The 18,205-nt window shown below is 37.0% G+C and overlaps 2 protein-coding genes across 2 annotated transcripts; one reads left to right on the top strand and one right to left on the bottom strand.

Annotated features, from left to right (window-relative positions):
- Positions 1-508: 508 nt before the first annotated feature.
- Positions 509-2,788, top strand: LOC134795850 (ER membrane protein complex subunit 8-like). Its single transcript, XM_063767782.1, has 2 exons — positions 509-628; positions 1,834-2,788. The coding sequence occupies exons 1-2, from the start codon at positions 538-540 to the stop codon at positions 2,013-2,015; spliced, it is 273 nt and encodes a 90-aa protein (XP_063623852.1). The 5' UTR covers positions 509-537; the 3' UTR covers positions 2,016-2,788.
- Positions 2,789-4,485: 1,697 nt separating this feature from the next.
- LOC134795635 (alanine--glyoxylate aminotransferase 2, mitochondrial) lies at positions 4,486-16,883 on the bottom strand. The gene is made up of 18 exons (XM_063767534.1): positions 16,814-16,883; positions 16,510-16,595; positions 16,135-16,319; positions 15,665-15,788; positions 14,542-14,730; positions 14,090-14,218; positions 13,854-14,006; positions 13,548-13,769; positions 13,226-13,471; positions 12,262-12,303; positions 11,084-11,212; positions 10,676-10,835; positions 10,023-10,237; positions 9,372-9,478; positions 8,166-8,306; positions 7,501-7,680; positions 5,649-5,777; positions 4,486-4,630 (listed from the first exon to the last, which is right to left on the bottom strand). The coding sequence occupies exons 1-18, from the start codon at positions 16,824-16,826 to the stop codon at positions 4,504-4,506; spliced, it is 2,577 nt and encodes an 858-aa protein (XP_063623604.1). The 5' UTR covers positions 16,827-16,883; the 3' UTR covers positions 4,486-4,503.
- Positions 16,884-18,205: the final 1,322 nt, after the last annotated feature.

Raw genomic sequence — 18,205 nt, 5'->3', positions numbered from 1 at the left:
TTTCTTGGCCTATACTTAAAGTATGCCCCAAGGGCCACATATTGGCAGTATTATTTTAATAATTTGATAGCCGATTAAGCCTTTATAAGGCAGTGGGAATATATATCCCACTATGATTTAGAACTATTGCAAAGTGGTAGAGTTCAATTTTACATAATTTCTGATGTCCTTAAAGGGTTAACCATGTTTATATTTTTTTATAAATGGCTTTTACTCCTATGCCTCAGTTTGTCTGTCCAATCTGTTATTTTAATACAAAAGCAGGACAACAGTTTATTTAGTATCTGGCTTATAATATAAAAAACTGACTGATATTGAAGACTTTTTTTCTAAAAATATCATAAAGGTAATGCTACTATGGCAACTAATGTTTAATTTATCCTAGGTTATCTACTTATTTAATTACCTGTAGAACTTGGCACAGGTCTCCATTTTATCAGTGAAGTATAGAACTATGCATATTCATAATAATTTAGTGCGCCTCCCAATTTCAAATATATAGTTTTGATTGAACCTTTTCAGGTGGACAACAGGAAAATGGTGCAGCACTTGGACACCCCGGCTATCAAGCTTCACAAGTATGTTGAGGGAAAGTGGAAACTCAAGGATGCCACCAAAGTGCTGTTCCGTAAGTATAATGATTTTTCATATATTTTTTTAGATTGCAACTGTTTTGAGTCTGTCAGAGAATGTCCCTCCAGTCAAAAAGAATAGATAGTATAGAGGGGTCCTGTCATTGTAAATTTTGTAGTCACTGTAAATTTACTGCCATCTATCGACACACAACTAAAACTCAAAATGAAAACGTATAAAGTTATCAAAAAATTTATATATATGGATAAATGATTTTATTATTTTTATATCATTTTGATCCATGTTCATTCACTGATATCTATGTTTTAAAATTGTTAAATATGAAATGGTGTCGTCACGCCATCTAGCCGAGGATAGGCTAAAGGTGTGTGCGCCATCTATTCGAGAATGACTTTTGCTTGAATTCCGAGGCACGTTTTTTCCTTAGACTTTATTCGTCTTATACGAAGTTACATATGTCTTTGCTCCAGTTTCAACCATTGGTCTGTGACGACTGTGACATAGAGAGAATTATGTATGTATTACTATCTGTTCTATAGTAAAACATTTTATTGTACAAAATAGAAAAAAACTAAACAGGTTGAAACACACATCATTAGTACAATGGCGAATTAAGGCATTTTATTTACTGATTCATCTTTCATTGACAAGACCATTAATGCTGTTTCAATTTTCTGGGTCTCCTTTTACCATTTATCCGCTTTGCTTGTCATTATCTAAATAACCGAACTGTTTTAGGTATGTGTTATTGTTTTAAGGGATCATCCATTAATTACGTCACACGAATTTCTAGGTTTTTTGACCCCCCCCCCCCCCCCCCTCCTTGTCACATTTTGCAAATCCCTCCCCACCTGGTGTGACGTCACATTTTAGGCAATTTTGTTTTCAACGAAATCGGTAATAGTAACTCGGCATTATTTTTTTGAATGAAAAAATATTTTAGGTAAAAGAAATATTAGTAATTTTATAACACAAAACCAATTAGGAACGAAAATTACTTCCAAAAACTCATTATTTAACTGTACAGCGAATAAAAAAATATAAATTAATTTTCGGTTACTGATGAAGTTAAAGTGACGTCACATTGTTTGTGACTCCCCCCTCTCCCATGTCACAACATGTCACATTTTCTTGACCCCTCCCTCCCCCTAAACGTGTGACGTAATTAATGGATGACCCCTAATATGTTAAATTTATTTTATATAAGATTAGAATTAATTAATATTCAAATAATTCCAGAAACCCCGTACGTGCTGGAGACGGTGTCCCAGCTGCTCCAGAGCGAGGTGCAGCGCGCGCTCGTCGACTTCGACAACTACCTGGACGACGTCACGCAGGACTGGACGAACCTCGGCATTGAGAAGCTGGTCGCTAGTATCGACGCGAGCAATGACGACTGTAAGGACAAGGACTATCGGTAGAAACGGATAGCTTAGCATTTTGATACAATGATAGTGTGTCCGAGTAGGATTTCGTACACGAGTAGATTTTCAAGTGATAAGTAAATGTATCTACCAACGAAATTCTGACTTTGCATCAGTTAGGAAAATTGATAGCTAATACAGGTTTTCTTATTATAAATTTCGAAGTTAAAAATTACTAATTTTTAAATTTTTCAGTAGCCTATAATACGGTATACTATATTTTTGTAACCCTATGACAGTAAAGCTTTATTTAATCATACCATGTGGTACAGTTCGCCATCAGATATGTCGGAGCGGCCGAGGTGCTCACAAATATTTACAGTGGTGTGTAAATGTTTACAGTGGTGTGTAAATATTTACAGTGGTGTGTAAATATTTACAGTGGTGTGTAAATATTTGTACAGGCGTGTACAGATATTTTTGAGCACCTCGGCCGCTCCGACATATCTGATGGCGATTATATCTATTCCCAAAAACACTATTAATATTTTTATTAATTTCATTCCAATCAGCCCATTATACATTTTTATACTATAAAATTTAATATAGTATAAAAATAATCATATATATAAGGAGCTACCTACATAGTAAATTATGTTTAAGAATAGTTTTTTCTGGTATTTGGCTGTTTATGTTATATTATAACTTAACGCTAAGGTTAAGGGTTATTTATGTAAATCATAGAAAATATATTTGAATAGATTTTTGTTCGCACGAGTAAATATGTGTATGTATTGATTAAATATGTTATTAAAGTGATGTTCCACCAATTTGTTGTATTCACTATACCTACCTATACCACCTGTTCTGAAAGGATTAATATAATGATGCCCCCCAGAAACCAAACGTTTTGAATAGTAAGGTTAAAGTTGGTCACTGGTTCCTGTTGGCGTTGGAGTTTGCAATGAGCGCCATCTACTGTTACTATAATTTCGCTAAGCGCTAACCATTCTTAAGCATCAAGATAGGATTTATTGGCGTGTATTATACGTAACGTACCGTAGCATTACGCAAAAAAATCACGTTGTTGTATGGGAGCCCCATTTAAATATTTATTATATTCTGTTTTTAGTATTTGTTGTTATAGCGGCAACAGAAATACATCATCTGTGAGAATTTCAACTGCCTAGCTATCACGGTTGATGAGATACAGCCTGGTGACAGACGGACAGTGGAGTCTTAGTAATAGGGTCCCGTGTATGTATGAATGTATATGTCATTTGATTGACAAAATCAAGTGCTGGAGTAAATTAATTAAATATACAAACCCTAAAAATGTGGGACAAGCTCATTGTCAAACTAAATGCTGGTCTTCAACGCCCCTAGCTGGTATTTGCTAAGAGCGCTTCAAAAATTTGGCGTAATGAGTACGCAGTCAAAACTCAGATTACTACTCGCAGAGATTATATATAACTCCTCGTAAAACCAGATTTCAGTAGCTCAGCCAAACTTCCACTCAACTCAGTTGGCGAGTTTACAGTGGGATGAGCGCCATCTACCGACTGTTGTTGTTACTATAATTTTGGTTAACATTCCTGGGCTCTTCCTGGGCGGACGCCTGAGATAGGATTAATACCGGGTTGTTATTAATAAATGACAATTTTAAAATAAAAAAACCGGGCAAGTGCGAGTCGGGCTCGCGCACGAAGGGTTCCGTACCATAATGCAAAAAACGGCAAAAAAAACGGTCACCCATCCAAGTACTGACCATGCCCGACGTTGCTTAACTTCGGTCAAAAATCATGTTTGTTGTATGGGAGCCCCACTTAAATCTTTATTTTATTCTGTTTTTAGTATTTGTTGTTATAGCGGCAACAGAAATACATCATCTGTGAAAATTTCAACTGCCTAGCTATCACGGTTGATGAGATACAGCCTGGTGACAGACGGACGGACGGACAGCGAAGTCTTAGTAATAGGGTCCCGTTTTAGGGTTCCGTACCTTTGGGTACGGAACCCTAAAAATGAATGTACGTGTTTTGGAGCTATGTGCCTGTTTAACAGCAGAGATTACGAAAACAAAGTGAGCATTTCAAGGAGAGAAATGTTAGCGCCTGACAAGATTTGATCTTCAGCGCATACTTGGTTTACAAGAATGCTCTTCAATATTTGTCAGGCGCTTAGATTAAGATATTTTTTATGTAGGTATGTACCTACTCTACATACAAATTATACAGGTTGTTTTTTTAGTCACCTGTAATAATTTACGGGGTGAATATATAGGTAATACAATACGGAGCAACTTTTACTGTGGAGCCAATACCGAAATCGCGAAATTTGGCTGTTTCATAAAGTTTGGCTGGTCCATTTTCTAAGGGAGGGTGAATTTTTTTTTTTCGCGATTTCGGGGTTGTTCCCATAATAATTTAAAAAGTCGTTCCCATAATAATTTAAGTTCCCGAAACCTCCCTGGCAACGGGAATGCAGTTATTTTTTAGCCACCGTGTAGATAATAAAATACCACCAATTCGTATGTTAACTTATATTAGGAAATATTATTAAAGTAATCTTCCACCAATTTGTTACATTTACTGATCCCGCTCAGATCACCTGCTTTGCCTTGGAACTTGCCGTTTTTGAACGCGCCCTTGCATTTAAGCAACTCGGTTATCCTGTAAAAAAACATTTAAACGCCATTAAAAAATGGCCTGGTAAACCAATGAGTCATCATAAAAACAAAATTTAAAAAATACTACCCCCTTTTTCTACCGACAAAATAATTTATTACAATACAATACTCTTTATTGCACACCTCACATACACACACACACACACATACATAACACATACCTACACATATACATTCTATAAGAGTATAAAATATTTAGTTTGCACATGTAGCTCAGGACCGACGCAAAGAACCTAAATAAATAAACTTCGACTTCGAGGACGGACGGTTTTTCCTTGTCTTCTAAATGGCCATTGGGGTATTTAGGCTGTGTTTTAGTATATCCGAGTCTTGTAGGTGGCGCTGCACTCGTATTTTCGAATCATAAACTTCTAAACCGATTATTTATAGTCTGAGATGAAAATATGATGTTAACAATGACACTCACTTTGTTATGTTCAAGTGGATGCAAAATTAGCTGAACTCTGAAGCACGAAAGCACATTCACAGCCCCCGACGCACATGTGCGTCCACCGTCATACAAGTTCGTTCCGAGGCCACGCCCCCTGGCAGTGAATGCGATAAATGAATACTGAGAAATGTTAGCGCATAAATAAATTTAATAGCTATCACGGATGCACACACTAAATTTAATTGCTCTGCAACAATCATCAGGCGCTTAAATTTAGGTGTTGACCATGAATCTAGAATATACCTGGATCTGGCATGAGTGGTGGGGGTGACTGACAGAACGGGATAGTCTTATGTATCTTTCAGTAGGAGTAGCAGCGAATGAACTATTATTGTTTGTCCTTGTCACAGTCTCACATTTTATTTGTTCCCCACCTTTTTTTTAGTATGGATAATGGTGGGCAACAAATGAATTCGACCAATCACAGTGTCGCATTTGCGTATGTTTTGTCCCTCACCGAGGCACGCGTATACCACTTCTATACGATCCTACCTTCTATGGTGTTGACATATTTTACAATATCCGAAGGTGGATTAGGGTAAGTGCTCACTGGGTCCCTAAAGCGTTGCAGTGTTGTCCTGGCCCTTGTATAAGTATTTGGCCCTCTTTGGGCTTATCCGGGTCTTCTGCCGCCAGACAGAGGAACACCTCGGTGTCTTCTAGACCTTTGCAGATGGCCCTGAAAGAACAAAGTCATACGTATGTGATAAGACTGATAAGTAGTAAAACTGGTCCATATTTGAACGAAGTCCTAGGCGTTTGAAAGTCGAATAGGCTAGATGGCAAATTTTCATTTACGATATCAATCGATCAGGTTTGTTTTTAGGATCAAATATCTATATGGGAGCCATTGCAATAAAGCAATACAAAAGTCAGAAATGATAGTCAAAGTCTGACAATCATACTTCACTCGCGAAACGCCCCTAACAAAACGATAAGTGACCGTGACGTCAAGGTCACTGAGAGTCCATCTTGAAGTATTGACTGTATGGAAAAAACAAGATAATTGCGTTTTTGTCGGTGAAATATTGCGTTTATGTACATAGTTGCTATACAATCTTTTTTTGGATAAAATTTAAGGAATCGAATGGTATCCTTACTTATTTTCTTCTTGGAAGTAAAAAAAAAACTTAAATTTTGGAACTTTCAGGCTCCAATTTCACCACGGTGACAGGTGCGACAATTGTAAAACATCACTGTTGCTGACGTCACAGGCATCCATGGGCTACGGTTACCGCTCACCATCGGGCGGGCCGTATTCCTGTTTGCCACCATCATTGTTTTATTAAAAAAAACTTTATTATATCGGAAAAAAACAGATTTTCTCTTGCTAAGTTTATGACAATTGTCACAAGAAACACTACAATTGTCACGAAATTCCGACACATAACTCATTACCTGTCAAGAATTACCTACAATTCTTCTAAATCTTGACAATTGTCATAAACTTAGCAAGAGAAATATCTGTTTTTTTCCGATATAATTAAGTTTTTTTAAATAATACAATGATGGTGGGAAACAGGAATACGGCCCGCCCGATGGTAAGTGGTAACCGTAGCCCATGGATGCCTGTGACGTCAGCAACAGTGATTTTACAATTGTCGCACCTGTCACCGTGGTGAAATTGGGGCCTGGTCGTGTATTTTTGTATTATTTCCATATATTATTTTAATATCCACATTATTGTGATAAATTGCTCATTTGCTATCTATTTTACTAGGTTTTGTTATAAAATTCAACATGTGTCATCATCCCTATTCCAATAACACATTCAATCAAAGAGGACAGTGGACTGGGGTCCGCTTGACAACTTATCCCATGATTTGACGTAGGCACTAGTTTTTACGAAAGCGACTGCCATCTGACCTTCCAACCCCGAGGGGAAACTAGGCCTTATTGTGATTAGTCCGTTTTCCTCACGATGTTTTCCTTCGCCACCCGCGACCTCCGGATTGAAAGATTTTTTCAATTTGTCACATGCTACTTCAGCCAACCTCAGTACTTTTTGCACAAAGATTGACTGAAATAGCAAGACACGTTCGTACGTTTCCGTGAAAATACGATGGATAATAATTATGCACTACATCTGTACTCTAAGAATAATTACAAAATGGAAGAAATCACACGACCCCTTCGTTGACCCCCATAGCTGTTTTAATTTAATATACATCCAGAGATGAAAATGGGAAGGAAATACCTTTGTATGGAAAGGCGGTTTCGTGCCGTCGTCCACTTTCCTCTAAGTCTCCGTAAGGGGCATAATTATGTAAGCAAGGAAATTCAATATGTGATTACTAAGGGAAGGGCTAAGGGCCATCATCTGGGAGAAGCTATTTAAAAACTTCTATGCAGATAAAAATGTCTGCTTTTGCTATACTAGTTTCAAAGTATTTAATATATACCTGTTGAACTCTGGAGTGGCTTCCTTCTTGCACATAATGATAAACTTGGGTTTGTCTGTCCGTATCCTCTCTACCTGTAGCAGAGCCAACTCCGAGAGCACATTCTGTAGGTTCTTGTTCGCTATTTTGAGGTTCTTTTGGAGTTTCTGCACCAGCTCTTCATGTTTTTTTGGTTCATTCCTAAAATTGATAACAAAAAAATTTAAGTACATAGTAATTTAAGGTTGTCTGGAATCTCTTCGCTCTTTAGCGATAAGGCCGCCTGTTGTTTACCTCTGTCTTCATGTATTATTCGTGTTTCCATGTACATTTATTCTGAGGTTGTGTAATAAAGAGGATTTGTATTGTATTGTATAAAATACAGGAAGTTGAAAAAAGAAGGGAGTGAAAGAAATAAAGAAAGATAGTGGAAAAGAGGCGTATCTCAAACCAACCAACACTTGAGACTTGGACTTTGGAGCAGGATACCTGGAACCAAAGGACTTTAAAAAAACGCTACGCATGAGCTCCATCATCCGACACATGGATATGGTGGGAAAAGCTCTTGAGTAGTTGATGGATCTTTTCTAGGGGGTAATTGCACAAAAGATCCCTATGGGTCGAAGTGTATCCGCAAGGGTCCTGAAAACAATAAGATAAGATAAGATAAACCAACCCACACCTACTTCAATAATGCAGTGAGCGCCTGCTCCCGCCCCAGCATGTGCTGGAAGTGCTGCAGCACCCGGCTGCCCACCACGAAGCGGAGGTCGGTCTTCCCCTTCTTGCCGGGCTCGCAGCCCAGCAGCTTTATCACCTGGAGTTGGCTGTGGTGAAAATAAGTTTTTGGCAAAAAAATCATTTTTGGTACAAGCTTTTATCGCTGACTGTACTTTTCTTACGACAGACAACTAATACTCATCGAGACAATTCTAAAAACCCCTAACACAATTAGGTTGCGTTGTTTCATCACAGAGTTCCTATGGCCACCTCCTGTCTCCATCATCAGATCAGCTCGATGGTACCATAATATTGCATTGTCATCCGATTTATACATGTATGCAAAATTTCAGCTCAATCGGAAACCGGGAAGTGGATCAAATTTAACTTGCAAGATTTGATTACAGACAGACAGTCAGACAACGGTCAGGTGAAACTAAATAAAAGCTTGTAAAAAAACGTTCGGTTGATAACTTTTATTACACTTTCATTACTTTTGGTGCAGTTAGAAACATTATATTGTACAGCCACCAGCAATAATATGTTACACAACGAAGGCCGCAAAAATATCTGACACGGTCTTATTTGTGGAGCCTTAAGAGCGTGTCACATATTTTTGCGGCCTTCGAAGAGTAACATATTATTGCAGGTGACTGTACGCCAAATACTGGCCGATTGTGACGCACTTTATGTAACATAAACATCTGACAATAAATGATTTGTATTGTATTGTTATGGATTTTTAAATTAGCCCGTAACTTTTAGGAGAAAGAGGAAGTTGAAAAGTCGAGGTCAAAGTGAAACTAATGAGAGTAATGAGTATCAAAAAACTACACGTGTCAAAAGTAGTCTTAACCTAGACCTTGACCATTTTCAGTTTTCACTGATTTGCCAGTGCCAATAAATCCTATGATCAAATGCAAAGCTACGTCAAGTAGGTGTCACGCTTGTAAACTCAGCGTGTTTGTGTGTGACTACATATGTATATGTCAGTTAACAATGGATGGCACTGTTGCAAACCTGAGGTTAGAGACGTGTGTCCCGGAACACAATGTCGCTGTAGCCTTTATGCTGATCACGCGGATGGTGGACGTACAGTCAGTTACCATTGAACCTTATGTATTCACAATAGTTTACATTGTCAGTTAACAGTGGATGGTACTCGTACAGACCTGAGGTTGGAGACGTGTGTGCCGCAACACATGTTGTCGTCGACACCCTCGATGCTGATCACGCGGATGGTGGGTATACAGTCGGCGGGCAGGCCTCTCGTGTGCGCCTGCCAATAATTATATACATTTCGATATGTTTAATCCCCCTATATGCTTATCCTTCACACTCAAGACTGATCCTATATGCTTATCCTCCAAACTCAAGATTGACTTTTATATTCAAAATTAAAAAGTGTATGGCACATAATAAAATTAACATCCCTCCAGTAATCAACACAAAAAATTAACTCCCCTCCACTTAGGGCCAGTTGCACCAACCACATTTAACGGAATGATTAAAGTCAATGCAGTGGAGAATGAAACTTCCCATACAATAAAATTTAGCGAACGTTTTAACGGCGACAGACGGTTTGGTGCAACCGACCCTTAGTGTCATAAAATGAACGCCTGCCAACAAAAATCGCAAAAGAAAATTAACGCCCCCACTGAATAATGCAAATTGGGCGTCCCCTTCACCTGAGGCTACTAACAGACTCAAAAATGAAAAGTGTCCCCTGATAGATAGGTTACTGTAATGAAGACCCCTTTCTCTAAGTGTGACATTAAAATGGCGTTTTCTTTAATATAAAACAGGCGGTAATTATGACTAACCTCATCAAGCGCTTCATCACCTTTTCTACTAATCTTGACCACCACTGGCCTCGCCTGTCGTATGAGCTCATTGCAGCGATCCTCAGCTGCCCGAACAATATTCTCTTTTACGGTGACACTGTCCAACTCAACGTGACATTCAAGTTCGCCAAGCCACCAACTCGTAGTAGGGAGGTTGTACTCTTTATCCAAGATGGCGGAAAGGAGATGTTGACCTGAAATTTTCAAACTCTGGCTTCACTGGCTCAAGGTCATACAAATATCATGGAATTTGGACAGAATGAGTTAATTAATGAGTCATTTGTGATGCATTGAGAAAGGACGCATTTCAATTAATGGCAATAGATGTCAAATACCTAATTAGAGTTTATTAAAAATTACACTAGTTAGAGTATTTAGAAACTTATTAGCAGAGGTTGGCGAGGGTGAGCTATTTGCCTTATAATATGATGTAAGACATGTCAAATTAAAAGGTAAATAAAGGGTGAGCCCTTGCCGACCTCTGCTTATTAGTCAAAAACTTTTTTATAATGTAAATTGACCAGACAACTTGGACAATTTCAGTGTGATTAATTCAGTAGCATATTTTTGACAAGCGCATTTGAAAGGTAAGGCCAGGTAGGGGTAGGACTATTTAAGATTGGTATGCCCACCAGAGTGCTGCTGCATGTGGTCAAAGCGCCGGTGCCAGTCAACCTGCTGAGTGACAACACTGCCAACTTCCAGCGGCTCTCTTGTGAAGTGCACGGCTTCTTCACCCTTCCGCAATACTTGTAGTACTTCCACATCGTTTAGTTTACCAATATCATGGGGCTAAAATATTTAAAACAAATATTAAACTAGTGTAGGTCGAGTTGAAGGATGAGGAGTCATACGAATCCAGAGGCTACAGTAATTGCTTACTATATACATGGTGGGTGGGTCATATCCTTGTTAGCTAACAATTTAGTATACTTGAAAAAATTACCTTCCTAAACTTACTAAAAAAACTACTAGGCACCGTCGCTAGATTGAGTGTTTTATAATAAAATATATCGAGTATTTATTATTTGAACACTAACCTGCCCGCCGCCGGCAGGAAACAGTATAGTATTCTCTAAAGTAACCGCATATCCTTCGAACTTCGATGTCTTCCCGTATTCTATTATTGGCTCCTTGGTTTTTTCGCATGCGACCACTTTCGAAGTGAACTGAAACCATTGCATGTGACTTTCATCAGTAAACTATACACTATACTATAACGACATGATACATTTAGCAGGCGTTTTACTTACCTCCTTTAGGAAACTATCTTCCTGGCATTTGAAAACCATTTTGATAAAGAGATAATTCTAGTTGATAACACTGTTGTAGAAATAGAATAGTACCGGGAGCGGGACTAGCGGGAGGCAAAATATTTTTATTTCGTATTCCTATCACAGATTATTAATATGTAGATTCCTATTCCTATTGATTCATTGATTGGACGAACCGGACGAACGAAGTTGTCAAGCTGTCAAAAGTTAAAACTGTCAAAATTTTACGTTCAGTAATTAACCAACAGATATTGACATTACGGACGATTATACAGAAAATGAATAAATTAATTCAAACCTAGTATTTTTTGCTGTATCAGACATTTCAGACAACAATGCAGTAATAAGACTACTCCTAATATACTCTTTGGACTACCCTTGAGCTTGAGATGCAATTGAGATGTTTTCGAAACTGGCGTAGACAATTAGTATCCAGGGCATAATTGTTAAAAAAAACTTTTGTAGACTAATAGTGATGAAAAATACCGGTTGATTAAGAAACGGTTTTTTTATTTTCAGTTTTATTTAATTATATTTAGAAAAAGACGTAAACATCAATAACTTATCAGTATATTTACATACATATATACATATCTCTAAAATCTGCAACACTAGCAACTCTGTAACATTTAGTAACTGGAGACGCCTTGGCTATCATTTTCTGTACAAAACAGTCTACCGATTTTTGCGGGGGAGGGGCACGTCAAATGTATGGCTATTTGTACATGATTTGTACGCGTATAAATAGCCATGTCAGATAAACGTCAGTCCATACAAAAGTTTGCACAATTGTGCAAGGTATTCGGCAGAGGGGTAAGCTCTTAAAGGCGACTCCGGTTATTAAATGCTCTAACACTAAGACAACACTTGATCAAGAAATAGAAATTTTATTTAGTGGAAAATTGTTTCAGGCACTTATCCAACACTGAAATGGTAAAATCTACGTCGTCTCTTGTTATACACATAGGCGGTTTTATTCTCAGTACCTGCAACCAATCAGAAAATAGATTCAGTTTATGCATACAATTACATAGTCATCTTATGTTGCAACCATGGTTTAGTATATTGAAGTATGAAGCGCAAGGTCTCCAAAATTAAAATATTTGACATTTGGGTTTTGAACCAGGAGCGTTACAGCCGCTACAGGCAACTATTAGCAACTAGAAATCGTAGTAGGTGATTTTATATGAGTCCGCTTCGACCATCGATTGATCCAAAACAGGCAAAATGAGCAAATCTATCAATGTTTGCTGAGGCGGGCGTCGATTGTTTTCAGGCGACCTTGCGTGTGCGCGCCGCATCCCTGGTGCGCCGGGTGCGGGACAGTCCCAACACCATCTTGAGAATGATAGCGGAAAAACCAGACTGCCCCATAATGCTCCACTGTGAGGGACTACATTCCCCTACAAGTGTGATACAGTGGTAGCAAAAATTAAGAGTTTGGCTAGCACTGTATATCTTGTGTCAATTTTAATGTATATATGTGTAATTCTTGTAAGTTTATTGTTTATTGTTGTGTATTGCTATGTGTGTACCTAAATCACATGAAATAAATAATTTTGAATTTGAATTTTGAATGTGTTGACAGACCGGCTCTTTTTATTCCAATGACAAGCAAATCAATATCTTGGCGTTATCTAATAAAGATAACTGAGCTTCATTAAGTTTCACAAACACAACTAGAATCGGTCCATAAAAAGTCTGCAGCGGATTTGATAGCCCACGCAGTGCAAGTCAAAGAGTATAATAATATATGTATAGTAAGTGCAAGTGTCATTTATACGTCATAATTTCATAGAAGTTTAACGTTTAAAATAACACTTGCACTGCGTGGGCTATCAAATCCGCTGCAGACTATTCTTGGTCTGACTCTACGTTGCGTTGCGGGTATACATTAAGATAACTTACGTTGTTGTATCTTCCTCCACGCCCAATTAAAATTCCAAGATCTTTCACATTTTCCTGTATCTCGGAGACACTAGCTACATTCAAAGCCTCTTTCGTTCCAGGTTCAACCAGTTCAATTCCCAGCATTAAACCTTTACCACGAACATCACCAATAACTGGATATAACTTTTGAAGATCCATTAAATTTTCTATAAAATATTGTCCAATAATCTTGCTGTTCTTTTGCAAATTCTCTTCTTCGATTACCTGTGCAAAAATATAGTTTGATTCGTCGTCGACAGTCTACTTAATACGAATTTGTTATGAAATTGGCTATGCTTACGTTTAAAACGGCTTCGCCAACTGTTGAAGCCAAGGGGTTTCCGCCAAATGTGTTGAAATAAGTAGCACGCATGTGTGCATCTGCTATTTCTTTCCTTGTGACAACAGCCGCCAGTGGAAAACCATTTCCTATACCCTTTGCCATCGTAACAATATCAGGTACGACACCATGAGTTTCAAAGCCCCAAAACGCATCACCCATACGACCAAAACCAGTCTGAACCTAAGATAAACATTAAAAAGTAACGGGAATAAATATTCACAAAGTTTAACTTATATAATAATATACCTGTGGGTATCATCATACCTCGTCGGCTATATAAATACCGCCATTTTTACGTATTAGCTCTGCAACTTTCCTCAAATATCCTTTGGGAAATTGAACAGTGCCATTTACTCCTTGTATCGATTCTGCGAAAAAACCCGCTACTTTTCCTTTGGGAATCGAGTTATCTATGAGCTGAAATTATAAATTATTACTTATGAGAATAAAAAATCTCCTAGAGTCAAGATAGATTACATTTACATAGAAAAGTATCTTACCTCACTAAGCTGGTGGACATATTTGTCAGAAGTAATACAGTCTCCAGGACAAAAACATGATCCTGTCAGTTGAGATAGAGAATCCCTGCAGCCTCCCCAAATACCGCGAAGAGGGTCTGGCAACATAGCCTGTTCAAACATATAGATGGTCAAGCAAATCTTGTCAGTAGAAAAAGGCGCGAAATTCAGATTTTCTATGAAACGATATCCCTTTGCACCTACATTTTTCAAATTTGCCGCCTTTTTCTATTGACAAGATCTGCTTGACCAACTATAAATAAGTTCTTGTTTAAACATATTTTGTAGTTGACTCAACTCTCCTCCGTTCAATGGTTCTCTTTCAACTTAATTTGAGGTCTTAAACTTTGTTCGTGCATTAATGCTAAGTCCCCAAATTGATAATTAATAATTTTTCTATTGTACTATTGTGTAAAACGTTCTTGTAAACTTACATGATGTATTCCGCTTGGAACAGGGATTGGCATCCGGTAACATTGCGTTGCGGTCAGCCCTTGGATGGTGTTGGAGTATCCGTGATAGCTGCCTTGCAGTGAGATAATGTCATTGTTACCGGTATATGATTTAGCAAGCAGAATGGCTAATTCATTGGCTTCAGTCCCACTATTTACCAAGTAAACCACCTGTGAAAGGTGATATAAACAGGGTTGGGCAGTATTTCAATTACATGTATTTGAAATACGTATTTGAAATACATTTTAGTATTTTGTATTTGTATTTCAAATACTACCTGGAAAAGTATTTTGTATTTGGTATTTCAAATACTGCACTCACATGTATTTTGTATTTTGTATTTCAAATACTTCAAGCTTCAAAATACATTTCTACAAAATACATTTTATTAAATTCTATGATCCTAAAATGGAACATTTTTTAAAATATAATGTACGACTTGTACGAGCGCAAATAGGTACATTGCGCGAGCTATTCTGCGCAGAACTTTTTGTCAACAGCCAGGGGATAGAGTCATTGTAGTAGTTTCCGTCCATGCTCTAGTTTTCGACCAGACAGACACAGATGACAGATTAGCATATAATATATTTCATTTTTAATTTACTATTTGCGAAATATATGTTTTATATGTAGACAGATATATTTTTTAGCTAAGGATTGAAATAAGTCCAAATTTGTGCAGCAATGTAGGTTTATATTCAAATTTCGTCAAGTGGACGAAAACTAGAGAAGGACGAAAACAAGCGCAATGACCCTATAAGTTTTTAGGAAAGGATATTCGTTAAAAAAAACTAAATGATTAAACAAAAAAAAGAAAAGTATTTTGTATTTTGTATTTGAAATACATTATTTTAAACACTGTAATTTGTATTTTGTATTTCAAATACCAGTCACCAAAGTAGTTTGTATTTGGTATTTCAAATACTTTTAAAAATGTATTTTGTAATTTGTATTTTAAATACGTGGAAGCCAGTATTTTGCCCAACCCTGGATATAAATCTTAGTAATTGTATATTTGGTCTGTTTTATTCGAGCAGACACTTATGCTATGTTTATACCTTAGTTGAATTGAACCTACAGTCTGGTTTGAAAGAAAAAAAATACCTTCAAATCACCACTAAATTTTGATGCTAGTTTTTCAACATAATCATAAATTTTCGGATGTCTATAAATATTTGTCGTATGCCAAAGTTTATTTGCCTGTTCGTTCAATGCCGCTACCACTTTTCTGTAAATTAAGATGTCCTTGTTAATACGGTTATCAATATATTAAATAGCAACATGATAAGATTAGGTTTCCTAAATAAATATTATGTTAAGTGATTCGCGTGTGGTGTGACATGAATAAACATAAAATGAGCACGTGTAATGTTTATTATTCAGTGAGCAATCAGTGTGTATACGTCAGGAATAGAATTTACAAATGTTAGATTTTTCATATAAGCGATATTCATAATATCATCATCATCATCATCATCATCATCATCATCATCATTCATAATAAAAAAATCACAACACGAAATGTAAACAATAAATATTGTGAGTTGATAATGACCACATAGTTTTCAACTCACGGATGGCAGTGCCCTACTGAAACTGTAACAATGCCTCCAAATAGATCTAAGTATCTTCTCCCTTTGTGGTCAAAGAGCCATTGCATGTGACCTTGGTGGATAAGCACAGGATTTTTATACACATTATATACAGCTGGAGGTATGTGCGCTGCTTTCAAGGTGGTTGTTTTTTCATAATCTGGTCCCTGAAAATTTTATTTTTGTGTTATCACTATCTCAACCAATATTTTTTTCAAGTTTTAGTGCAATTTATTATTTATCGTACATATATATTTTTTAATAACAGAATTAAACTAGATATCATGTTATAACATTAGAAATGAATTATCTATAGACATCACATAGACATTTATAATTATAATATTAGAGACTTACCTCATAATTCTTCGGCTTAAAATTGTAAGCCGGCAAGGGAGCACTGCTCAAACGCCTACTAAAGGTGCTAAGGCAAAATAATCCAACTGAAACATGTACAACTTTTAGTTTAGTTAAACGAACAAAAATAAATGTTTCATTTTTTTTCCTAAACAACCTAAACTACCCTTTGATACATCTACTTTTCTTTAAATTCTATGAGTTCTATGACAAAAATGTACTCAACTATATCGATTGGACAATGTGAGTGTATCTCATTACTAATTAATTAATAGTTCTAGTAATTTATAAATTTTAAAATCACCTCTATTTGCCATATTTGATTAAGTAAAGTCACTACTATTTCGTCTGATAGTAGAAAGGCGACTGAATTAAAGCAATTGTATTTAAATAATGAATGACTTTTGACTTCGTTGAATCTATTACCACAATCATATATTATTTCAACGTAATCTTATCTTATCTACCTTTTATATTTTTGTAATTTAACTTGACGACGCGTATTAAACAAAAAAAAATAAGAAAAAAAAATATACCTATATTTTGTTGTAAGTCTAGAAAAGGTAATAGTTCGTTTTAAATGTCTAAGGGGAAGGCATACCATACCTACTCTCCAACTACCCTATTATATTTTTCTAAATTAAAACACGTTTGCCAAGGCTCAGATGGATCGGAACTATCGAAAGGCCGGATGTTCTATCCTCTACAAGTCACAATTCTCAACCAATTTTCGTGAAATTTTGTGACCAGATTCTATTACTCATACAAGTAACATGACCAATGATTAAATAAAAAAAACAACGGGTTGCACTCCGGGAGTGACGGCAGAAGTGAAAACTCAACGTTGTAACTCAAAATATTAATAACAGCGCCATCTAGTGCAAAATGTCTGCAGCATTATGTATAATTGAGGTTAACGCCATCTAGCGTTATTTCGTCGCCTTACTTGAAACCCCTAAGCACATCACTGTGACTACTACAGTTATATTAATACCAGTTTGAGGGAAACTCACTAGATGGCATTTAAATAAAAAAAATTAAAACACAATGACATTGTCCGTCACACGTGACGTCACGCAAGCATCCTGCGCCACCTAAACGAAACAGCAGACTCAGGCATACATTTTCGCCGCGCGGTAAAAAGAGAGGGTTACGGCTTACGCCTTACGCTGTCTCGAGTTTATCATTTTTTTCCCCACCTCAAAAAGTGCACAGCGCCGCTAAAGAAGTTTTCACTTTAACAAAAACATTATCGACCCAGTTTTGGGAAATTTTTCAAAATGCGGAAATCGGCACAAAGGGCTTAAGCACCAATATATAGGGTCTACAGCGCTTAAGTTAAGACTAGAGTCAGACCAAGAATAGTCTGCAGCGGATTTGATAGCCCACGCAGTGCAAGTGTTATTTTAAACGTCAAACTTCTATGAAATTATGACACTTGCACTGCGTGGGCTATCAAATCCGCTGCAGACTTTTTATGGACCGACTCTATTGTGAGTTCACTGTGATAATGACTCAATGAAGTAACAATTTTTCACATTTACATTTTCTAAGCTTATAGCGAGGTATACAGCTCACAGAGCCACGAGATAAAACACCGAAATGAATGCATTTATTTCTTGCAAAAAACCGGTAAACAAAATCGTAAAACTTGAGTAGACTTTGTCGCATCACTAGTGACAAAACATTCCACGTC

Source organism: Cydia splendana, chromosome 12 (genome assembly GCF_910591565.1).
Source record: "Cydia splendana chromosome 12, ilCydSple1.2, whole genome shotgun sequence".
Lineage (NCBI taxonomy): Eukaryota > Metazoa > Arthropoda > Insecta > Lepidoptera > Tortricidae > Cydia > Cydia splendana.
The sequence above is the reverse complement of the archived record's forward strand: the minus strand, read 5'-3'. Positions and strand labels throughout refer to the sequence as shown.